This window comes from Festucalex cinctus, chromosome 1 (genome assembly GCF_051991245.1).
Source record: "Festucalex cinctus isolate MCC-2025b chromosome 1, RoL_Fcin_1.0, whole genome shotgun sequence".
Classification (NCBI taxonomy): Eukaryota; Metazoa; Chordata; class Actinopteri; order Syngnathiformes; family Syngnathidae; genus Festucalex; species Festucalex cinctus.
Window position 1 is genome coordinate 11337992 of NC_135411.1, and position 19317 is coordinate 11357308.

Sequence of the window (19317 nt, forward strand, 5' to 3'; positions counted from 1 at the left end):
TGCCCGAGCCACCTCATATCACCCTATATCTGAGGGAGAGCCCGGCGGAGGACAGTCATGTCGGCTCCTTGTATCCAGGAACTCTTTCATCTTATGTAACTTGACCCCCCACCACCCCCTTTTTTTGTTCCTTCATCTTCAAAAGCTCTTTAATGTGAATAGTTTTACGTTAATTTTCATCATATCTTTAGAACAATTTTACTTAAAAGATTAATATGTAGTGTTTCTAAAAGGTTAACAACTAATTTCCCCCCTGGCTCATTATCATGTTCATTTAAAAATTTGCTTACACATTTTTAAATTGAAAAACCTTGAACAAAATCTTTAAAAAAAACAACCTGACTATATGAATGACTTGACCAACTGACCAGTCTAAAATTAAAATGTAGAATCTTGAGCACCAAAGATGTCCCACCCTGTTGTGGGGGGTACCGAATGAAGTGTCCCGTGAGTGTATTTTGTCGTCATGGATTTAAAATTAAAAAAAAGTAAAAAAAAAAAAAAAAAAGCCACTATTGTTCTAAAAGTAGTACTCGTGGTGAACTTTTGCACCACATTTTGTGTGTGTGTCACCGTCTCCGAGGTGACCAAAGAGGAGGAGGATGTTGACGAGGAGGAGTAGGTTGGAGGGAGGTGTGGCATGTACAGATGTGAATAACGGTACGCGGACATTCGATGCCTAATTTGGAGGTTGGGGCGGGGAGGGAACTGGCGAGGAAGTCAAGTGGGAGTCTGCTCTGCTGGCTTTCTTTCACTCGCCTTCTGTGTGTGTGAGAGACTCTCCACCGCTGGATGTTCGCGTGAGACGCTGCAGCCCAACACGAGGTAAAGAACTTGTTGCATCTTGTACAAATATGTACTTTTTTTTTTTTTTATCTTTAGGCGAATGTGTGTTCAGTCTGAGAGGCTGAAAGTTGACAAAAATGAAGTCATGGCTACTTTTTGTGGTTTATTTCTTTTATGATGAAAATGTATCCTACGTGTGGTAAAACTGGAGGAAAATAGGGGGGAAAAAAGCCTTTTTGTGCTTGTTTACGTGTGTGGTTTGAGTAATCTACAGGGAGTCATTTGAGTTTGTTTTTTTTCCTTTGATTTTGTGCAGCCATGTTACAGAAAAATAGAAAAGATGGTCTTTTGGGCGTCCTTACACTTGCGTTTTGTGTAGGTAAAATGTGCAGGGAAGTGTACGTGTGTCGAATAATTGTATCTGTATGTGTGTGTTTGGTGGCTGCAGGGCGTGGCAGGCGGCACACCCACCTCCACTACGTTGCTCTTAATGAATGAACCTCAGAAAGGGCCCCAAAATCACAAATAACCTCAACCACACTTTATAAATAGACTATATTTTTTTAAATTGGAGAACAACCGCTAGCTAAGAAAACCAGCTAGCTAAGAAAACCACAATTGATCCACAATCCCAACCCACTAACCATTACCTAACTCAATCCCATCGTTGGCAGCACTAATACGAACCAACTTCCATCCTAACAGTCACCTGAACCACCCTCGACCCTTCATCCTACTTACTCTAACCTCCTCATTCCTCCCTTCGTAACCCTGAACCCAATACTAAACCCCCTCCCCTATTGTCCCTCCTCACCAAGATTATCAGAGTACATGAAAACTAATCAAATAACTGACTGAAACGACATTTCACATTCATAAAACAAACCAAGACTAAATTATAATTATAGTGAAAATGTCCTTTGTTTTCATCTTTTTCACTTAATTTCTTACATGAGCTTTTGGAGTTGATTTTAAATGTTTCTATTTTAGTATTACCTGTATTATGTTTTTCATCTTGCTCTCCACAAATACTCAAATTCCCATCCATCCATTACCTACCGCTTAATCCGGGGACGGGTCAAGGGGGCCGCACTTTAGCAGGGAAGCCCAAACTACCCTCTCCCCAGCCACTTCAACCAGTTCCTCCGGCGGGATCCCAGGCCAGCCGAGAGACAGTCTCTCTAGTGTTTCCTGTCGGTGGGACATGCCAGAACATCTCTTCAGGGAGACATCCGAGGGCATCCGAACCACATGCCCGAGCCGCCTCAATACTCAATTTAAATATAAAACCAAATTAAAACTAATGCTAAAACTAATAAAAAAACTAAAGCAAAGTATTAAAAAAATAAGAAACCCAGTCTAAAACTACTTAAAAATGCAATGTGCAGTTTAAAAAGGTCATATTAAAGCTTTTTCTACATCATGCATGCTCCACCAATATCCAAATGAGTACAAAGTGCCCTGAATTTTTCTTTTTATGCCAACTATGCCTATCAGCTTGTATCTTCCCCTCAGTATTTTGGGCGGGGGAGCAGTGGAGTGGAGCCATGCACACGAGCTTAACACAGAGGCTGCAGTTACTCTTTAGGCCAAAGGTGGCAGTCACGAGTAAAAAAGTGACCAACTGTGACGATGCTTTAAAATTAACTGAATTAAAAAAAAAAAAATATCTAACTAACTACAATGAAAATTCCAAAACCATTACAGCACTGCTTATATTAATGGATATAAAATTTCAATGAACAAAATATTTTCAAATTCTAGGGAAACGTGTTCAATTAAAAAGAAAAGATACTGAGGCCTCTCATTGTCTTGAGCTATAGACCAAAAATCTGAGATAAAAGTGAGCCTCAGAGTGCCAACAGCTAGATGGCACCAACAAACTTCACAGCATCTGTCCCCCATCAATTCACATTGGTTTCCTTGGACAATGTCAGTTGGGGGCGGTTCTGCACCATTAAGCTGGCTTGTCAACTGCCAATAAACCACCCAGAAAAAGAACAAGGAAGGACAAAAAAAAATGTATGTGTTTTGGGCTTACATTTTCTGTTCACAGGTCAAGTGGAGCGCAAATGCAAATGCAAAAAAACAAAAAAAAATAAAAAGTTTGGTCTTCCTTGGGGGTTTTGGAACGGATTATTTGCATTTACATTCATTTCAATGAGAACTAATGTCTTGAGATATGTGTTGGGTCACAGAATTAATTAAGCTTGTAACTCAAGGCACACTAACGCTACTCCTATCCCAAGTTTGATCCCTAAATAAAGTCTAAACCATACGATAAAACAGCGAACAAGCCTTTTTCCACATTGTTTACCCTTTTCCTTTAAGACTTCTGGAAGCTTCGCCAGAAATTTTCCTCCAAAATCGTAAAAAACAAAACAAAGTGCACTTTGTCCCGCTGTAAGATTTATTTAGTGTGGTCTCTCAAGCGCGCATTGAGCTTCGTCCTCATTTTGGCGTTGGCGCGTAAGCGAATTAGGGGATGAAATCAGGTTAGCCGCGTGTCGCCGTGGCAACTGAACTCATGATGGCGTCGGTCAGGAGTGGCGGGGGCGGGTCACGTCCTGTTTTGCCGTCCCTATCCCGAGACCTGCAAGCACTATTTTCAGCCCTTGTCCATTTTAGGGAAGTAGCCCCCCCCACACACACACACACACACACGCACACACCGAACCCTACCACCCCTGCGTGTATGCGTGTTTTCCTCTTATGTTTTCCATGCTGCACAGTGGAAAAGGCGCCTTTTCTCCCCCCCCCCTCAACCGTGCAAGATATTTGGAAGCTCTTCTACATGACGTGTAATTGCTGCTAACGCTGGAACGGGACGGGAAAAGGGAGGGGAGGGAAGGAACACCACCGAGGGAAGGGGAAGAAATTGGAGAAAGTGAGGAACAAAAAAAAAAAAAAAAAATTGGGGAGCCAGACTGCCATCTGGAACACATCAGTAAGTTGGATTTTTTTTTTTTTTTTTTTAACACATGGAATAATGTGGGCGGTGAAAGAGGAAGGGGGCCCCATGGTGACTCAATGCTCTGCTATTCTACTCCATCACCGGCCTTCAAGCGTGTATGTGTGTGTGCGTGTGTGTTGTCGATGTGGCCTGAGCTCAGGGCTTCCCCGGGTTCCTCCCTTCCAATTCTGCCCATCTCCTCAACCCCACCCCGCCTTTCTTCACCTCCTTTGCCTTCATCCGTCCTCTGCTGTTAACGGCGGTTAATGTAAACAAGGCCTCTTCCATCTGTTTATAAGTATCTCTGGGGGTATGAGGCTAGTGTGGCGTAAAGCCAAGCATGTGATGAATGTTTGTGTGTTGGGGGAGGACAGACAGTATGGTCCAAATGCTACTTTCCGCGTTATTCTTCTCACTCTTTTATTTTTTATTTTTATTTTTTAAATTTTTTATGCCTCTTAAAGGCGCAGTCTTCCGGCTTCACTCAGGAAAATGCACTTTTTAAATACAGGATGTACACACTTTAACTTTCTCTCAGTCTACACATCTGTGTTTATGTTAATCTTTGGTGGTGATTTCGTCCTAAACCCCCAGCCTGTATTTTACCATTTTGTGTTTGTTTTGTAAACAGCAGGACGTTTCTGTGGAAAGACAGTGTTTACAGTACACCCCTCCAGCCAATCGCAGAGCGGGGGGTGGCGTGTCGCAAACGGGGCCGGGCGAATGTGTCGGCTGCGTGACGTCACTCCCGCGGCAATTTGAAAGCACGCACTGATTTTTTTTTTTCTCACTCACAGAAGCGACCCCAGTACCTTTTTTTTGTACCTTCCGATGAAAGGCACAATTGTCAGGTATCTTGAAAGGAGTATTGGAAAATATTAGCTGACAATCACACATGTTAAAGGAATACTTGACTCATTGAGCCATTTTCAGCAGTAAAAGTTAATATTTTATTTATTTAATATTAATAATATTATTAATGTGGTAACTTCATTATTTTTCATGTACAATTAGTACCTTTTAAAAAGTAATTTTTCTACTTGCTGTCACCTGATGATGATGATGATGTAACCCAAGAGTGCTGCACCGGCCCCTGCGCACTGGCGAAGTCTGCATTGTGGTTTTCGGGATATGTTGTGGTGCGGAGAGAGGCAGCACAGGAATCGGAATGTGGATGAGATGATTTTGCTTTAATCGCCTATTCCAAATAAAAAAACAAACTGACTTTACAATTACGCAGTGAAATCCAGGTAATACACAGTATAATTTAGCAAGGCAAGAAGCACTCGCTCACACAACTCAAACCACAGCAATTAAAGTAACTAATATTCCCAATCTCGCTCTCACAAACTAATGAAACAAGTTAACACACATTCACAACAAGATTAATTGAACAAAAATACCTGGATGATCTATTAAACCAAAGATATAATATGGATGGTCGTGACAAACACACTCACCTATTCTAAATCGAAAAGAAACTGACCCAAGATGGCCGCCCCACACAAGCACAGTGCTTGTGAACTTAAATTAAACTGTAGAGGGGGTGCCACCCTGTGGCAGCCTCGGGTTACTTCCTTACAATGACATCACTTGTGCTGAGGAAGTAGGTAACAACCAATCATGGCTCAGTTTGCTGACCAACCCCAGAAAACAGGTGAGCCATGATTGGTCATTATCTACTTCCTCAGCACAGGTGATGTCATCATCAGTCGACAGCAAGTAAAAAACAAACAAAAAACAAAACAAAAAAAAACGTTTTAAAGGTATTAATTGTACATGAAAAATAATGAAGTTAACACATTAATTACCGACAAAATATGAACTTTTTGCCCCTGAAAATGACTCAATGAGTCAAGCTTCCCTTTCAACCTGTTCAATATTTATGGTTGTAATTTCTTTTTGTGTGTGATCAACGCAGATTGGGCTTGAGCCACAAACTCCTGATTGTAATGTGAAATAAACTAAAATCAATTTCATCGGGATACACGTATTGATATAACACTGCTTATTATTTATTCATTATTATTATTTATTTTTGTTAATTGTTAATTAACCTGCAGTGTGGGTTTTGATGTGTGTGTATATATATATATATATATATATATATATATATATATATATATATATATATATATATATATATATATATATACAGTTTATAAAATCAAATGTGTTATTGGGTGCTTAGCCACAGCCCCCAGTGAAATGTGTAATGCGATATTTCCTCAGTAATCTACTAATCACTTATGCATTAAGAAACAATATCTGTATTGAGGGTCTTTTAACCGATTTGAAAAATGTGACAGTCCCAACATGCGATGAGAGAACAATTAATGGTTCTTCTTGCATATTCTTATGGTGTGCTGTGTATTACGGCCTCAAACCCTCACAATACCTCAACATTCAATTTACAAGAGGCGTCGTCAAATCACAAATAGAGATTAGCTATTGTGAATATTGAACAGAATGAACATTTACGCTGTCAATAGCAACCAGTTGTACCCCACCTACTGTCCGAAGCCAGCTGGGATAGGCTCCAGCACCCCCCGCTACCCTTGTGAGGAATAAGCGGTCACGAAAATGGATGGATGGATGCATTTATGATTATCGGCCAGTACAGATCGGGGATAATCAATACAGAGACAATCAGGTCTTTACTGGCATTGATCGTAATGGAGCTGAAGTATATCGTCAAATAAGGACCTGTGTACTTTGCTTAAACATGCAAAAATAGTAAATATTTTTGTCCTTCCATTCCAAGTCAAGTGTACAGAGACAAAGAAACTTGACAATTCCCAGGAAATTGCATGTGAATACTGAGACAGCTGAAACACCAAAGAAAGAAAGGATTACATGCCCTCAGACGGCACGCCATTAAAACCATTAGAATGCGCGTCTCCTATGGTAACATAAACATGGCCGCCTCGCAATAAATACATCGGGCGGGCTTGGAAAGGATGACGTCGCTCTGGGGAAGTTAAATTTTTATAAGTGGAACTCATTGACTATAAATCTAAAGGCAAGCAGCTGGCCGCTGTCTTATTTATGACATTGTCGGGTGGAGTAGCGGGAAGAGGCGGATCTCCCAGCGTTGTCGGGCGTGGCAGGCATCTGCAATTTTGGACTTTTTACTACTAGCGTTCCACACATGGGGCTAACCTTGGCTGCTTTTCAGCAAAAACAGGCTTTTTTTTTCTTTTTTTTTTGCACTGTTCAGTCTTCTGTTGACTGTGAGCTGGGTAGCCGCTAACTGCTAGCCGTTTGCTGCTAGTTGCCTGCCAGCATTACTGTGCGAAGGTGAGGAAGGGTAATGAATAGGTGATTATTGTTAATAATACACATACAAATAGAGCATGTGACTCAAATTTATCACATTTTTTTTGGCTAGCAAAGTGGGGCAATATTAGTAAAAAAAAAAAAAAAAATCCTAAACACACATTTCTAGACATATTATAAATAGCACAAATAAAAACAGAACAAAGACTTAATTGTATCCAAATTGGAGGTATTATTTAAAATTATTACGATCCAAATTTATTTATTTTTGATCCCAACTAGCCTTTTATCCAGTGGGCAAAGTGGGGAATAGTAGAAAACTCGACGCCTAAACAGAAATAGCTTTGATGTTATAAATGGCACAAATATAAAGAGAACACAGGACTTAGTTTTGATCTAAAATTGAGGAATTATACGTTATGGATAGGGATGTTCGATACCACTTTTTTTCAGACCGATACCGATACTCAGACCCCCAGTACTCACCGATACGATACCGATATCAACTGCCGATACCAGTATTACATTTTGACAAAAAAAAAAAATCACTAAAAGATATTTTTAAACAAATATATTTCCTTTAATTTTGACCAAAAAAAAACAAAAAACAGCACAGTCACTCTTCAATAGTCGATCAAAATAAAACACAAAAATACACTTTTAGTTTAAGATTCACAATTTTGAAGTATTTCCAAACCGGTGAAGTTTTGGTGAAAAACTGCTGCAAGCTAGCGCCACTTACAGACAAGGAGGACTCACTTAACACATTCACTGCCAATCCAGCAAAAAAAAATTGACGTTGACGTCTTTTTCCGTCAATGGTAGTGAATGAGTTAACGTCTTCCCCCTCAGCCATCGGTTGCTTGCACTTGTCTGCGTCACGAGTACTCGAGCACTTGAAAAAAGGCTGGTATCGGCCCGATACCGATACCTGGTATCGGTACTCGCCCATCCCTAGTTATGGATAAGTGGAAAGTATTGGAGCTAACCTAATCCTCTTCTGTACATTACAGTACAGTGTTTAAATAGCATCAAACTACAAACAGGATTATATTTATCCAAATTGCGGGAATTGAAAATATGAATGGATCACAAGATCCAAATTGAAGACATTGTATTTTGTGTTTTTGCAAGCAAAGTGAGGAACATTAGAAATACCCTAGTTTCCACGTAAACATGGACACTGTCAGTTACTATGGGCTTCCATTAGTCGCTCTTTTCTCATCACTGCACAAGCGTGTTATGTTATGTCTAGTGGGGCACCAGTTGTGCTCCAGCGTTGAGTGAAAGTGGAAACTTCAAAGCCTTAAACCAAAAACTCCCCCCTCCAGTGTTCCTGTCGATAAATTTGAGTAGTGATTTGAATGTATCAAGCAAGTAGAGGGGGATTCCAAAAATAAGGAGTCCGCCCTCACCGATGACAGAAACACTACGGGGTCAGCGAACGGAGGGCGCCGCCCCACGCCACGCCACGCCCGCCGAGGACCCGAACACGAACACGGATGGAATGTTGGAGCGAGGCGGGCCAAGTCTCTGCAGCAGGAATGACTTGCAGACTGCAGCCGTAAAAATCAGGCTTGGAAACGAGTGAGAGAAAAGGGGAAGCCAGTTCTCAGCAGATTATTCGAGCAGATGTAAATGTGTCCACCACACAGGAGTCATTATTTGTGCTGGAGACACAATAACACCCTTGTGTGTGCGTGTTTTCTTTCTTTTTCTTTTTTTTCCTTTTTCTTTTTTTTGGGGGGGTGGGCCAAAAAATATTGTTGAACTTGCAAGCCGCCGCCCTCATGTGGTCCAGTTGCGCTACTTCATCTTTTGACAAGTACCGTGGTGGCAAAAGAACAGTAGAGCCTTGAGAATGAGAAGATATGAGTGATATGAGTGAAGAATACTTGATGGAAAAATAACGAAATAACTAAAACTAGAATTGAAAAATCATTTCTGCTAAACGTATAACAAACAAACGCAAGAGTGACTTATAAAAGGAAAAGTAAACTTACATTTTATGTCTATAAAACTAATTATTATAACAAAAAGGTTTTCACCTTTGTTAATTTCATACGTGAGCTTTAAGGGTCAATCAGTCGTTTGAATACAGTACTTCATTAGACATTACTTTAGTGACTTTTTAAAAAATATTAAACTCCACAAATACTGCCAGAAAAATACAACTAATACTAAAACTAATAAAAACTGACTTAAGCATAGTATTTTCTAGTGTTGTTCCGATACTGTTTTTTGGCTCCCGATACCGATACCCAGCTTTGCAGTATCGGCCGATACCGATACCATGCCGATACTTGAGTTTTTTTTCCTCAACATGAAAAAGCTGTCCTGCTATTGGTTCAGAGCATTCAAGGGCCAATAGGATATCTTAGATCGGCATGCAGTGAACATGTCACATATCAGTGAATGTCGTGCACGAGCAAGACACAAAATGCTGCATCCAAAATCCTATATTAGTCTTGGAATTAATGGTATCGGCATGTTACTTGTGAGTACTCACCGATACTGATACCACTGTTTTAATGCCGTATCGGCACCTCTGCCGATACCAGTATCGGTATCGGAACAACACTAGTATTTTCTAAAAGAAGCCTAATAAACCCGCTCTATAATTACAATTACCTGAATTAAAAAAAAAACAAACATGAAATAAAAAAATAACAATAATAATAATAATACTTAAGTATAACCCTGAATGTAACTTTTCAAGAAGTTTTTCACGACGATGGCCCTCTTTGGGACACTTTTTTTTTTTTTTTTTTTTTTTTGGTTTGATGAGCAAAAATTTGAGCTACAAGCTTTCTATGGTGGCAGTGAAGTCAACTCAGCTGGTCATTTAGCTTCTTGCTAACAAACAATGCAAAACACCATCGGCATGATGTTATAACCAGGGTTTGAAATGAACCTTTTTCGATCTCCACTGGTGACTCTCTAAAATTACCAGCCAATCAGAGTTTCCACCAGCCATTTTTTTTTTCTTGGGGGGGGGGGCGACAAAGCTAGATGGGGGCATGAAGAAAAGTCGAAGAATTAGAACGCCAATGAAAAAGAAGTATGGATACACATTTTTGAATGCTATTTTAACAACTGTGTGCTCCTAGCAAATTAAGCAAAGTAGAAGGAAATACAAGGATGCTTCTCGGAACACAACAATTGGTTTAGCTTGTATAACCGCATTAAGCCACTGCACAATACAACTACTGTAGTGTACATGTTTGTTCTTACTTGACGCTGATGACATGGACTGAATGGAATCAGCCAGGGTTGCAATCTGGACATCAGCTGCTGATAACGAGCTGCACTTCTAAATGATCATCAGTCATAAGGGGGAATGGTCCTGGCTGGCAAAACAAAGTATGGATTCTTGTTTTCAAATGTGAGGCGAGATACTTGAAAAAAAAATCTACTTCAGTTCAGTAATAAAGTATTTGTATTTTGGCACTTCACACCACTGTTTTTTTTTTAAAGCTGTGGTCCCCACTGGGACGTGTTTGATTTATAGCCGCCACACCCAATGTAGTTTAGTGTGCACCCCACAGGCCGCATATTTAATTTTTTTTTTATATAGTCCTTTTATGTTTGTTTATAACAACCCTCTAGAGCTCAGCATATAGTAAAAATAGTATTTGCTTGTTATGATTCATACACCTCTTTCTCAGCATCATCATCATGATGTGAAGTTTACAGTCATGCTATCCTCCAAAAAAATATTCATTCATACATCAAGTTATTATTTTTTATTTAAAAGAGTGCATTCAAGGAAAAGTTACTTATTAATTTTTATCTGAAAAAAAATACAACATACATTTTTATAATAAAAAAATAAAATGTGATTTGTTTTTGTGTAACACAAAAATTATTTCATTTGCATTATGATTAAAAGAAAATGTCAGTTATTTTTTATTTTTTTTTAAATAATCATGCATTTTTCTTAGCATGTAATTTTTCAAATTATATGTGAATGCTCCCCCACCCGACCCCCCGTAGTCTGTATACATTAATTAGCTTAATGCTAACACACAATGGAAAACACCATAGACGGGCTACTGAGACTAGCATCAATGCTGCTTTATATGTTGCTCTCCTCTGACAAAAACAATTATTGCAGGTTAGTCAAAACAGTCTTCTATGTTTAGTCTGGCTATAAGAAATTTTACCGCCCTCTGCTGGCCAAGGTGCGGACACCAGAAGGAGCGGCACGATGCCAATTAAATTAGCATGATGCACAAACTGTTCTCTTAATATTCTATGAAAGGAAACATTGTACACAGTATGGAGTGATGATGATGATGAAATTGTTGATGTTTTATTGGATCACTGAGCATTTATTTAACCCCCGAAAAGTGTGGGATTATGATATGCTTCAACCCTCATGAATCCTTCCTGTGTTCTTTCTTCAGATTTGTCTAACCGAGCATCTGCTGGTCTTCGAGGCAACCGAGCATCAACATGGCGATCGTCCTGCACTCTACCCCCCTCTTGTGGACGCGTCTGGCGGCGCTGATCTTCTCCTGCGTGGCCTTCTCGGTGGCGGTCCACGGCGGGCGCCTGTACCACGGCACGGGCGACTGGTGCATCTTCTGCTGGGCCTTCAGCTTCGCCGGCACCCTGCTGGTGCTCCTGGTGGAGCTGTTCGGCCTGCAGACCCGAGCGCCCATCTCCTGGAAGAACTTCCCCATCACGTTCGCCTGCTACGCCGCCCTGCTGTGCCTGTCGGCGTCCATCATCTTCCCGCTGTACTACCTGAAGGGCTCCATGGGGCCCAGCCAGGTGCGCGACTACCGCATCGTGTCCACCGTCTTCTCCTGCCTGGCCACCATCGCCTACATGACAGAGGTGAGCATCAGCAAGGCCCGGCCGGGCGAGGTGGCGGGCTACATGGCCACCGCGCCGGGCCTGCTCAAAGTGTGCGAGACCTTCGTGGCCTGCATCATCTTCGTGTTCATCAGCGACCCGGTGCTGTACGACCGCCATGACGCGCTCAAGTACTGCATGTCCGTCTACTGCATCTGCTTCATCCTGTCCGCCGCCATCATCCTGCTGTGCGTGGGCGAGTGCACCGGCTGCCTGCCGTTCCCCTTCGCCCGCTTCCTGTCGGGCTACGCCCTGCTGGCCGTGGTGCTCTACCTGTCGGCCACCATCGTCTGGCCCATCTTCAACTTCGACCCCAAGCACGGCGGCAACAAGCAGCGGCCGTCCAGCTGCGGCTCCACGCAGGGGCTGTGCACGTGGGACAAGCTGATGGCGGTGGCCGTGCTCACCGCCGTCAACTTCGTCCTCTACCTGGCCGACCTCATCTACTCCGCCCGCTTGGTGTTTGTCAGCGCTTGAGGCTGCGTCGGGGCTTCAAACGCGCTCGTACGCCCCCACGAGATAGGACAGTCGAAAATTTGAAGGAAACTTATCTTGAAAAATAGGCGACTTGACTGACAAGTTCAATTTCAAATGATCTTTCCCCATCAAAATGAATGGAAATGACAATGATTCGTTCCAGCACTCCTTCTGGTGCATGTGCCTTGGCCACCAGGCGGCAGTACTGCTATACACACACAAATGAAGAAGAGTTTCCAAACGAAGTGATTCAGTAAGTTGCAGTCACTGATCTGTATATATTACTGGATAGGCGTTAGGGCAAGACTTTTGAAGTCGCAAGGCCACCATATTGCTCCTCCTAAAACGTTGCTTGGCATACGATCCTATACATTTACAGTAGGGGTGCGCCAAAAAATCGATTCATAAAAGATGAGAATCTCGATTAAAAAATATTAATCGAATCGAATCGATATTAATATCCAAAAATCGATTTTATTTAAATTAGAAATGAAGAAGAAGGGGAAAAGGCAGTTGTAGCCCACATGTTGCTTTTGTGGAAAAAGGTACTTACAATACAAAATTAATACATGTTTAAACAAAAAAAAAAGACACTTTAATGTATCTGTCATTTTGTCTTGCAAAGCAGACTGGAGTAGATCATGACAATGTTGAGCATATCTGTAAATTGAAGCAGAAATCATTTGTCAATCAAATAATTTGGAATCAAAAATCTTTTGAATCGAGAATCGAAAATCGATAAACAACCTACAATCTCTAATAACACTTAATATTGAGGCACTTACTTGCTAATGCAAGCACACATCGAGTTACTCCACATATTGACTCAGTTCACAAGCAATTTATTTATGTTCCCCTTCATCTGACCATTAGCGTGGATTTTAAACATAGAAGGGCCAAAACATGCCGTATGAAAATTAAACTGAACTAAAAAAGTAGCCACCAGATGGTGCTAGAACGGCACAAATTGAAATCAACCTGGCTTTTTTTTAGATGATGTGGCAGTTTTATTACATTCCGACCCTTATACTAAGAGCCTATGAGCTGTACATGTCTAAATCTGTACGTATAGTTTACTTTATACATTAGTCTGCTCGCGAGATGGGAGGAGTAAGATGGCCACCCTGTGGCTTCAACGACTTGCACGGGCAGGTATGGGCTTTCGGCTATCCAGTCATATATACAGATCTGTGGTTGCAGTAGTTTTAGTAATTTTCCGCCAACAAATTTGTACAATTTGGATTTGTGTGTGTGTGTGTTTTTTAAAAATTACTACAACTTAATAATAATTAAATTCCAGGAGAAAATATGCCTGCTCAACAAATCTAGTGATACTTTTGCCCAGTGAGCATCCAATAGATGGGCTACATAAGTGCCTTTTTTTTCTTTTTTAAATAGTCATTTACCATTGATGGCAAAGAGAAAAAAAAATATGATTACAACTATAAAAGAGGAAACAATTCTAAAATCTTTGGGAGATAAAACACATTGACAAAAAACTATGTGAGACTTCGGCTCAGTGAGTATCCCAAAATCTGACCTCACAAGTGCGCCTTGCATTTTCTTCATTTTTTTTTTTTCTGCAGACAGATGAAAAAGAAGGAAAAGGCAATGACAACCATAAACAGAAAATGGGGCAAAAATAAGTTTTCATAGATTGAAACCTGTAAAAATTTAAAATCGGCACAATTCGGAGTTTGAACAAAATGTTCCTTTCAAAATATGCCTTTTAAGTAAATGCTAAATGCTTTCTGGGAGGCCCTTTTTTTTTTTTTTTTGCCACCACAGAAAGTTACCATGGCAATGACGGGACACCGTCATGAACAGGAAATGGGGAAAAAGTTAATATTGTGTGCCCATATATGTGCCGTGATAACTTTATCAAATATGTACCATGTGGACGTATTTACTGTAAGACTGCCACAGTATTATTGTAATCATAGACGATACTAAAATGTTCCCTTTATTCACTATATTGTCACTGATGAATCCTCGGGTCTGACAAAATTGACCTTGCGGGGCCTTTATATGTGGGAGGGGTAGATCTGTAGGGGTGGGCGGGGTTGTTGTGATATTTTTGCTATGTTTACATGTGCGCTTTTGAGTCCATGTGTTGAAGGACTCAAAAGAGAACCAGAGCATTCTAATGCTAATGAAGTTTAAACACAAACAAAAACGTCATTCCGTTGCTCCACATATGACATAAGTTGGAGAGGATGTGCATGTAAACATGGCAGTGTATTGTTATTACTTTTCAGCTTTATAAACATCAATAACCAGCTCTCTTTTTTTTTTTTGTTTTACTTGAAGCAGTGCATCACTAAAATGAACAAGCGACTTGATGTTTATTGATTTCCATTGTACAGGGTGCACATGCTTGCACGTTACGATATATATATGTGGAATTTGTGTGGATTTAACAAAAGCAGACATATATTACACTGTATATGTACCCGGCATATCTTAAATGCTATTTTGTCACATCCTCTGTTGGTTTTGGAAGGCTGTTGTACTTATTTTTAATTAATACTTCTGTATTCTGCCATTTTGTGTTTTTCAGCGCGCGCACCGCATCAGTGTTGTAAGAAAATGTAACCTTTTTTTTGCATTTCAATAAAAAAACATATTAAACACACTTTCTGGCCTTATTATTTTGTTTTTATTGGAATTTGGTTGGATTTCCTATAGAACGTAGCAACGCCATTTTGAGTGATTTCCTGGCATGTGTGATACTTGGTTACAAAAAATATTTGCTGCTTGAAATGGTTTTCTATCACATAAATCAGTCCTTGGACTTGCACGCTACAAGAACCAAGACAAGGGCAGAGAAAAAAAAAAAAACTGACCCTCCACATCCTGGTCACCACCTCTTTCTAGTCATTCCCTCAAGTAGGCGCTATCGAACTATGCAGACGAAAACCAGCAGACTTTCCAGTAGCTTTTTCCCTTTTGCCATCAATCCCCTAAACAATTGACTCAAAATTCCATAGCGGCACCTTAAACGTTTGCCAACTTTGCACATACTTTTATGACAGTATTGCTATGTTGATTTTTGTAGTTTTTTTTGTGTAGTTTTTTTTTTACTGACCACTATCACGATCACATATCTTTGCTTGATGACTCTCTGGCGTCGTTTGCACACCTGTCACATTAACGTAAAGACTCGCTGTTACTTATGTGTCACGTCTTTGCAATAGTAATAATAAATACGAATTTAAAATATAATCCAGTGTTTTTCTAGAAATGGGTCTGTTCTCATGAGAAATGCAAACTGACTGTTGTGAGTAGAAAAGGGCCTGGTCTCACGAGGATTTAGGATGACTTACTTCAGAATGTGATGCCCTTTTTTGAGTTGAAAAGGGTCTGCCCTCATGGGAATTCAGTAGGATTTCCTACAAAATCTAACTGACTGTTTTGACTAGAAAAACAAGCTGTTCTCATGAGAATTGAGTAGGAATTGCTATAAAATAACTATTTATTTAGTAGTAAAGGGCTGCTTTCAAAAGAATTTGGTGGGATTCCCAACAAAATGTAACGCACTATGATGAGTTTCAAGAATACAGCTTGATTTTTTATTTTTTTTCCCAGAGAACATGTGCCAGTATGAAATACAAACTTAGTGGTTTTTGTAAGGTGTTGTCTTGCCAAGCAGGCGAATGGTTGGTTTGTTCCACTCGTCATGTTCTCCGACCGACAGAAGTTTTGCTGCGCAAAAGTAAACGTTCCGTCACAGTGAGTCCATCACACCACGGTACAGCTGTCAATGAGAGGAGGGGGCGGGGCCATGTGTTGATGGCTTCTGTAAACAATAAGTTATAAATAGTGAGGAACAAGCCCATGCTCAATTGCACTTAACCTCAACACCAAGATGAAGGTAAATTGTGACTAATATGTACGTTTAAATGGAGCAAAGCAGGTCAACCTTTTTCGGAAAATATTGCGTGATTGTTGAGAGACCAGCGTTCACACACAGGAAAAAATGAATCTAAGAGAGGTCTGACTTGACCTCCTTAAAAAGACGTTTTTTTTTTTGGAGCTTTTAAAAATACAACATTTCTTTTAAAATATGACTATTTAAAAAAAAATAGTGAGGTCTTCCCTAAAATGGTGACATTATTCTAAAAACAACAAAAAAAAGCTAACATTTTTTTTCAAATTGTTTTTCTTGGAAAAAATTTTTTCTAAAAGAATGTTTTTAATAGAACTGACTTTTTTTTAAAAAGTTAATATATTTTTTTTTTTTTTCCCTCAATTTTTTTTTCAGTAAATTTTTTCCCCCAGAAAAAAATATACTTATTTTAAATAGCTTCTTTCCCCTAAAAATTAATACTTTCTTTCCTAAAAAAAAAAAAAAAATGTTTTGAAAAAGTATTTTCCTAAAAATGACTTTATAAAAATAAAAACAAAACAAAAACATGTTTTCATTGAATATTTTTTCTAAAAATAATAATATCTGAGCTTTTTTTCTTTTTCAAAAATAATAAATGTCTCAAAAACTGACAGAAATAGAACTTCCTAAAAAAGTGACCATTTCCTGGAAAACACATTCTACAAAATAAAAAGATAATTTTTATTGAAAAAGATTTCATACGAAAAAAAAAAACTACAAATAAACTACCCTAAAGCAATTACTATTGTAATTTTACGACTTACCCAAATTTTGTGTGCCACCTTGTGTCTATCTATGGTATGAATGAGAATAAAATCTCGTGTGATTAGAGGATCAATGGAGAAAAAAATGGCCAATATAATATGATAGAAAGAGTCATGACAATTTAGTAATATTTCCTCTCTATATTGCAGGGGGTGCGTGGCTTAAAACATTAGTTTCAATAAATCATGTCATTTACTCCCGTAGTCCGCCACATGGGGGCGACCCTTTCCACACAGCATTGCCAAATTAGGAATCACCCTTGAGGACAATCAGCACAGCCACACTTTTGCATGAATTATCAAACCTCACACCACATATGAAAAGCTGTCTGTTTTGTCCATGAGGTTGAGGACAACATTTTATCGGTCATCATCTGACAAAAGATAATTTTAGCCACTTTATTATTCTTGCTTTCTTTCATGGCTAAATGTCATTTTCACACCCGCGAAAAGCAAACTTTTCCACGTTGGATGAGTTCGCTGCCTCCTCATCTCGAGTCAGCTGATTATCTTTGCAAGATAAACTCTGTTGTTGCAGACAGAAGTTTCCGCATGTTATTTAGATAATTTAGTAGTATTTCTTGAAAAAGATACACTTTTGCACCGTTATTTAAAAAATAAAAAAATAAATAACTGCGATTGGCTGGCAACGAGTCCAGGGTGTCCCCTGCCTACTGCCCAGAGCCAGCTGAGATAGGCGCCAGCACCCCCCGTGACCCTTGTGAGCGGTCAAGAAAATGGATGGATGGATGGAAATAACTGCGATTGATTGGCAACCAGCCCAGGGTCTACCCCGCCTACTGCCCAGAGCAAGCCGATATAGGCTCCAGCACCCCCTGTGACACTGGTGAGGAATAAGCAGTCAAGAAAATGAATGGATGGATCGATAAATGAATAAATAAAAATGATGGAATTTCCGACAAAATGTGATGCTCTTTTCTTTTTGCTTAAAAAGTATACCATACGTTGGTTTAAGAATTTCATAGGACTTCCGTCCAAATTTTTAAGTACAAAAGGACTCATTCTCTTGAGAATTATGTCATATGCTAAATTTAATTCTGAAAAGAGTTGATATCAATTTTAGTAGGTTTTAATGGGATTTCTTACATGTGATGCTCATTCCTTTTTTTTCTTTTTTTCTTTTTGTTTTGTTTTGTTTTTTTGCAAAAAGGTGATTCATTTTATCGTGATGATTTTGTGGGATTTCCTATACAAAACGTGATGCCCTTCATAAGTTCAGGGAAATGCAATATATGTTATTAAACATTTGGTTGAGGTTCCCACTCAAATCCAAACATTGTTTTTAAATCGAGAAGGAAACATTCTCACAAGAATATTACTGTACGATTGCTTACAAAAAGTAATCATTCTTGTGATAACCCAGTCGGACTTCCAACAAAAAGTGACCCATTTTCTCACTTTTTTTTTTTGTAGAATCCAAAGCATTCCAGCAATACAACCAATGAATGGCTGTAGAACAACAAGATTCATGTTCTGGATGTGGCCAGTCAAAATTCTGACTTAAATTCTTTCGAAATGCTGTGGCGGCACCTGAAGAGGGCAGTTTATGCTAGACGGCCATCCAACCTCTCGATTGGCTGCATTTTGCAAGGAACAGTGGCAAAAATCCCCCAAAGTAGATGTGAAAGACTGAAAAGTCACTAAAAAAAGTGTTTGGATGAAGTTATCATTGCAAAAGGAGGTCCAATGTCCTATTAAGTGAGAGTTTCACATACTTTTGCGGCCATGAAATCTGCGTTTTTCTTAAATCAACAGCTTTTGTTCAATAACGATGTCAGCATTGTAGATTGGGGTATGATTAAACATTTAACTCATTCAGTGCCATTGACGGCTATACACGTCAAAGTCGGGCTGTGCAATTAATTGAAATTCAATTATAATTTAAATTATTACACTCCACAATTACAAAATCAGCGTAATCGCAAAGTAAAAAGATTATTGAGTTGTTTAAAATTCTACATTTGCACCTTTTTTTTAATTTTAAAATAACAAATTTGATCAATTTTGTTTCATCCAAAAGGAACTTGCATAAATATAGTGTTTCAAATAATTTTATTTGTCTTAATATTTTTTTTATTAGTTTTTTATGTTTAAAAATTTTCTTGTTTCGTACCAAATATAAAAACAATGCACAGTGCATATGTTGCACTCCAACTTTCACATTTTTGCCAACATAAATAAATATATATTATTATAAATTCTCTTTTGTCCAAAACTTAATTATAGTGTTTCTATTTATTTTTTTTTGGTCCTAATATTTTTAAACGCTTAAACATTTTCTTGTT

The 19317-nt window shown here is 39.2% G+C and overlaps 1 protein-coding gene across 1 annotated transcript; it reads left to right on the plus strand.

Annotated features, from left to right (window-relative positions):
• Positions 1-695: 695 nt before the first annotated feature.
• Positions 696-14383, plus strand: myadmb (myeloid associated differentiation marker b). Its single transcript, XM_077516121.1, has 2 exons — positions 696-825; positions 11428-14383. Exon 2 carries the CDS (start codon positions 11477-11479, stop codon positions 12356-12358), a length of 882 nt encoding a protein of 293 aa, XP_077372247.1. The 5' UTR covers positions 696-825; positions 11428-11476; the 3' UTR covers positions 12359-14383.
• The last annotated feature ends 4934 nt before the right edge of the window (positions 14384-19317 follow it).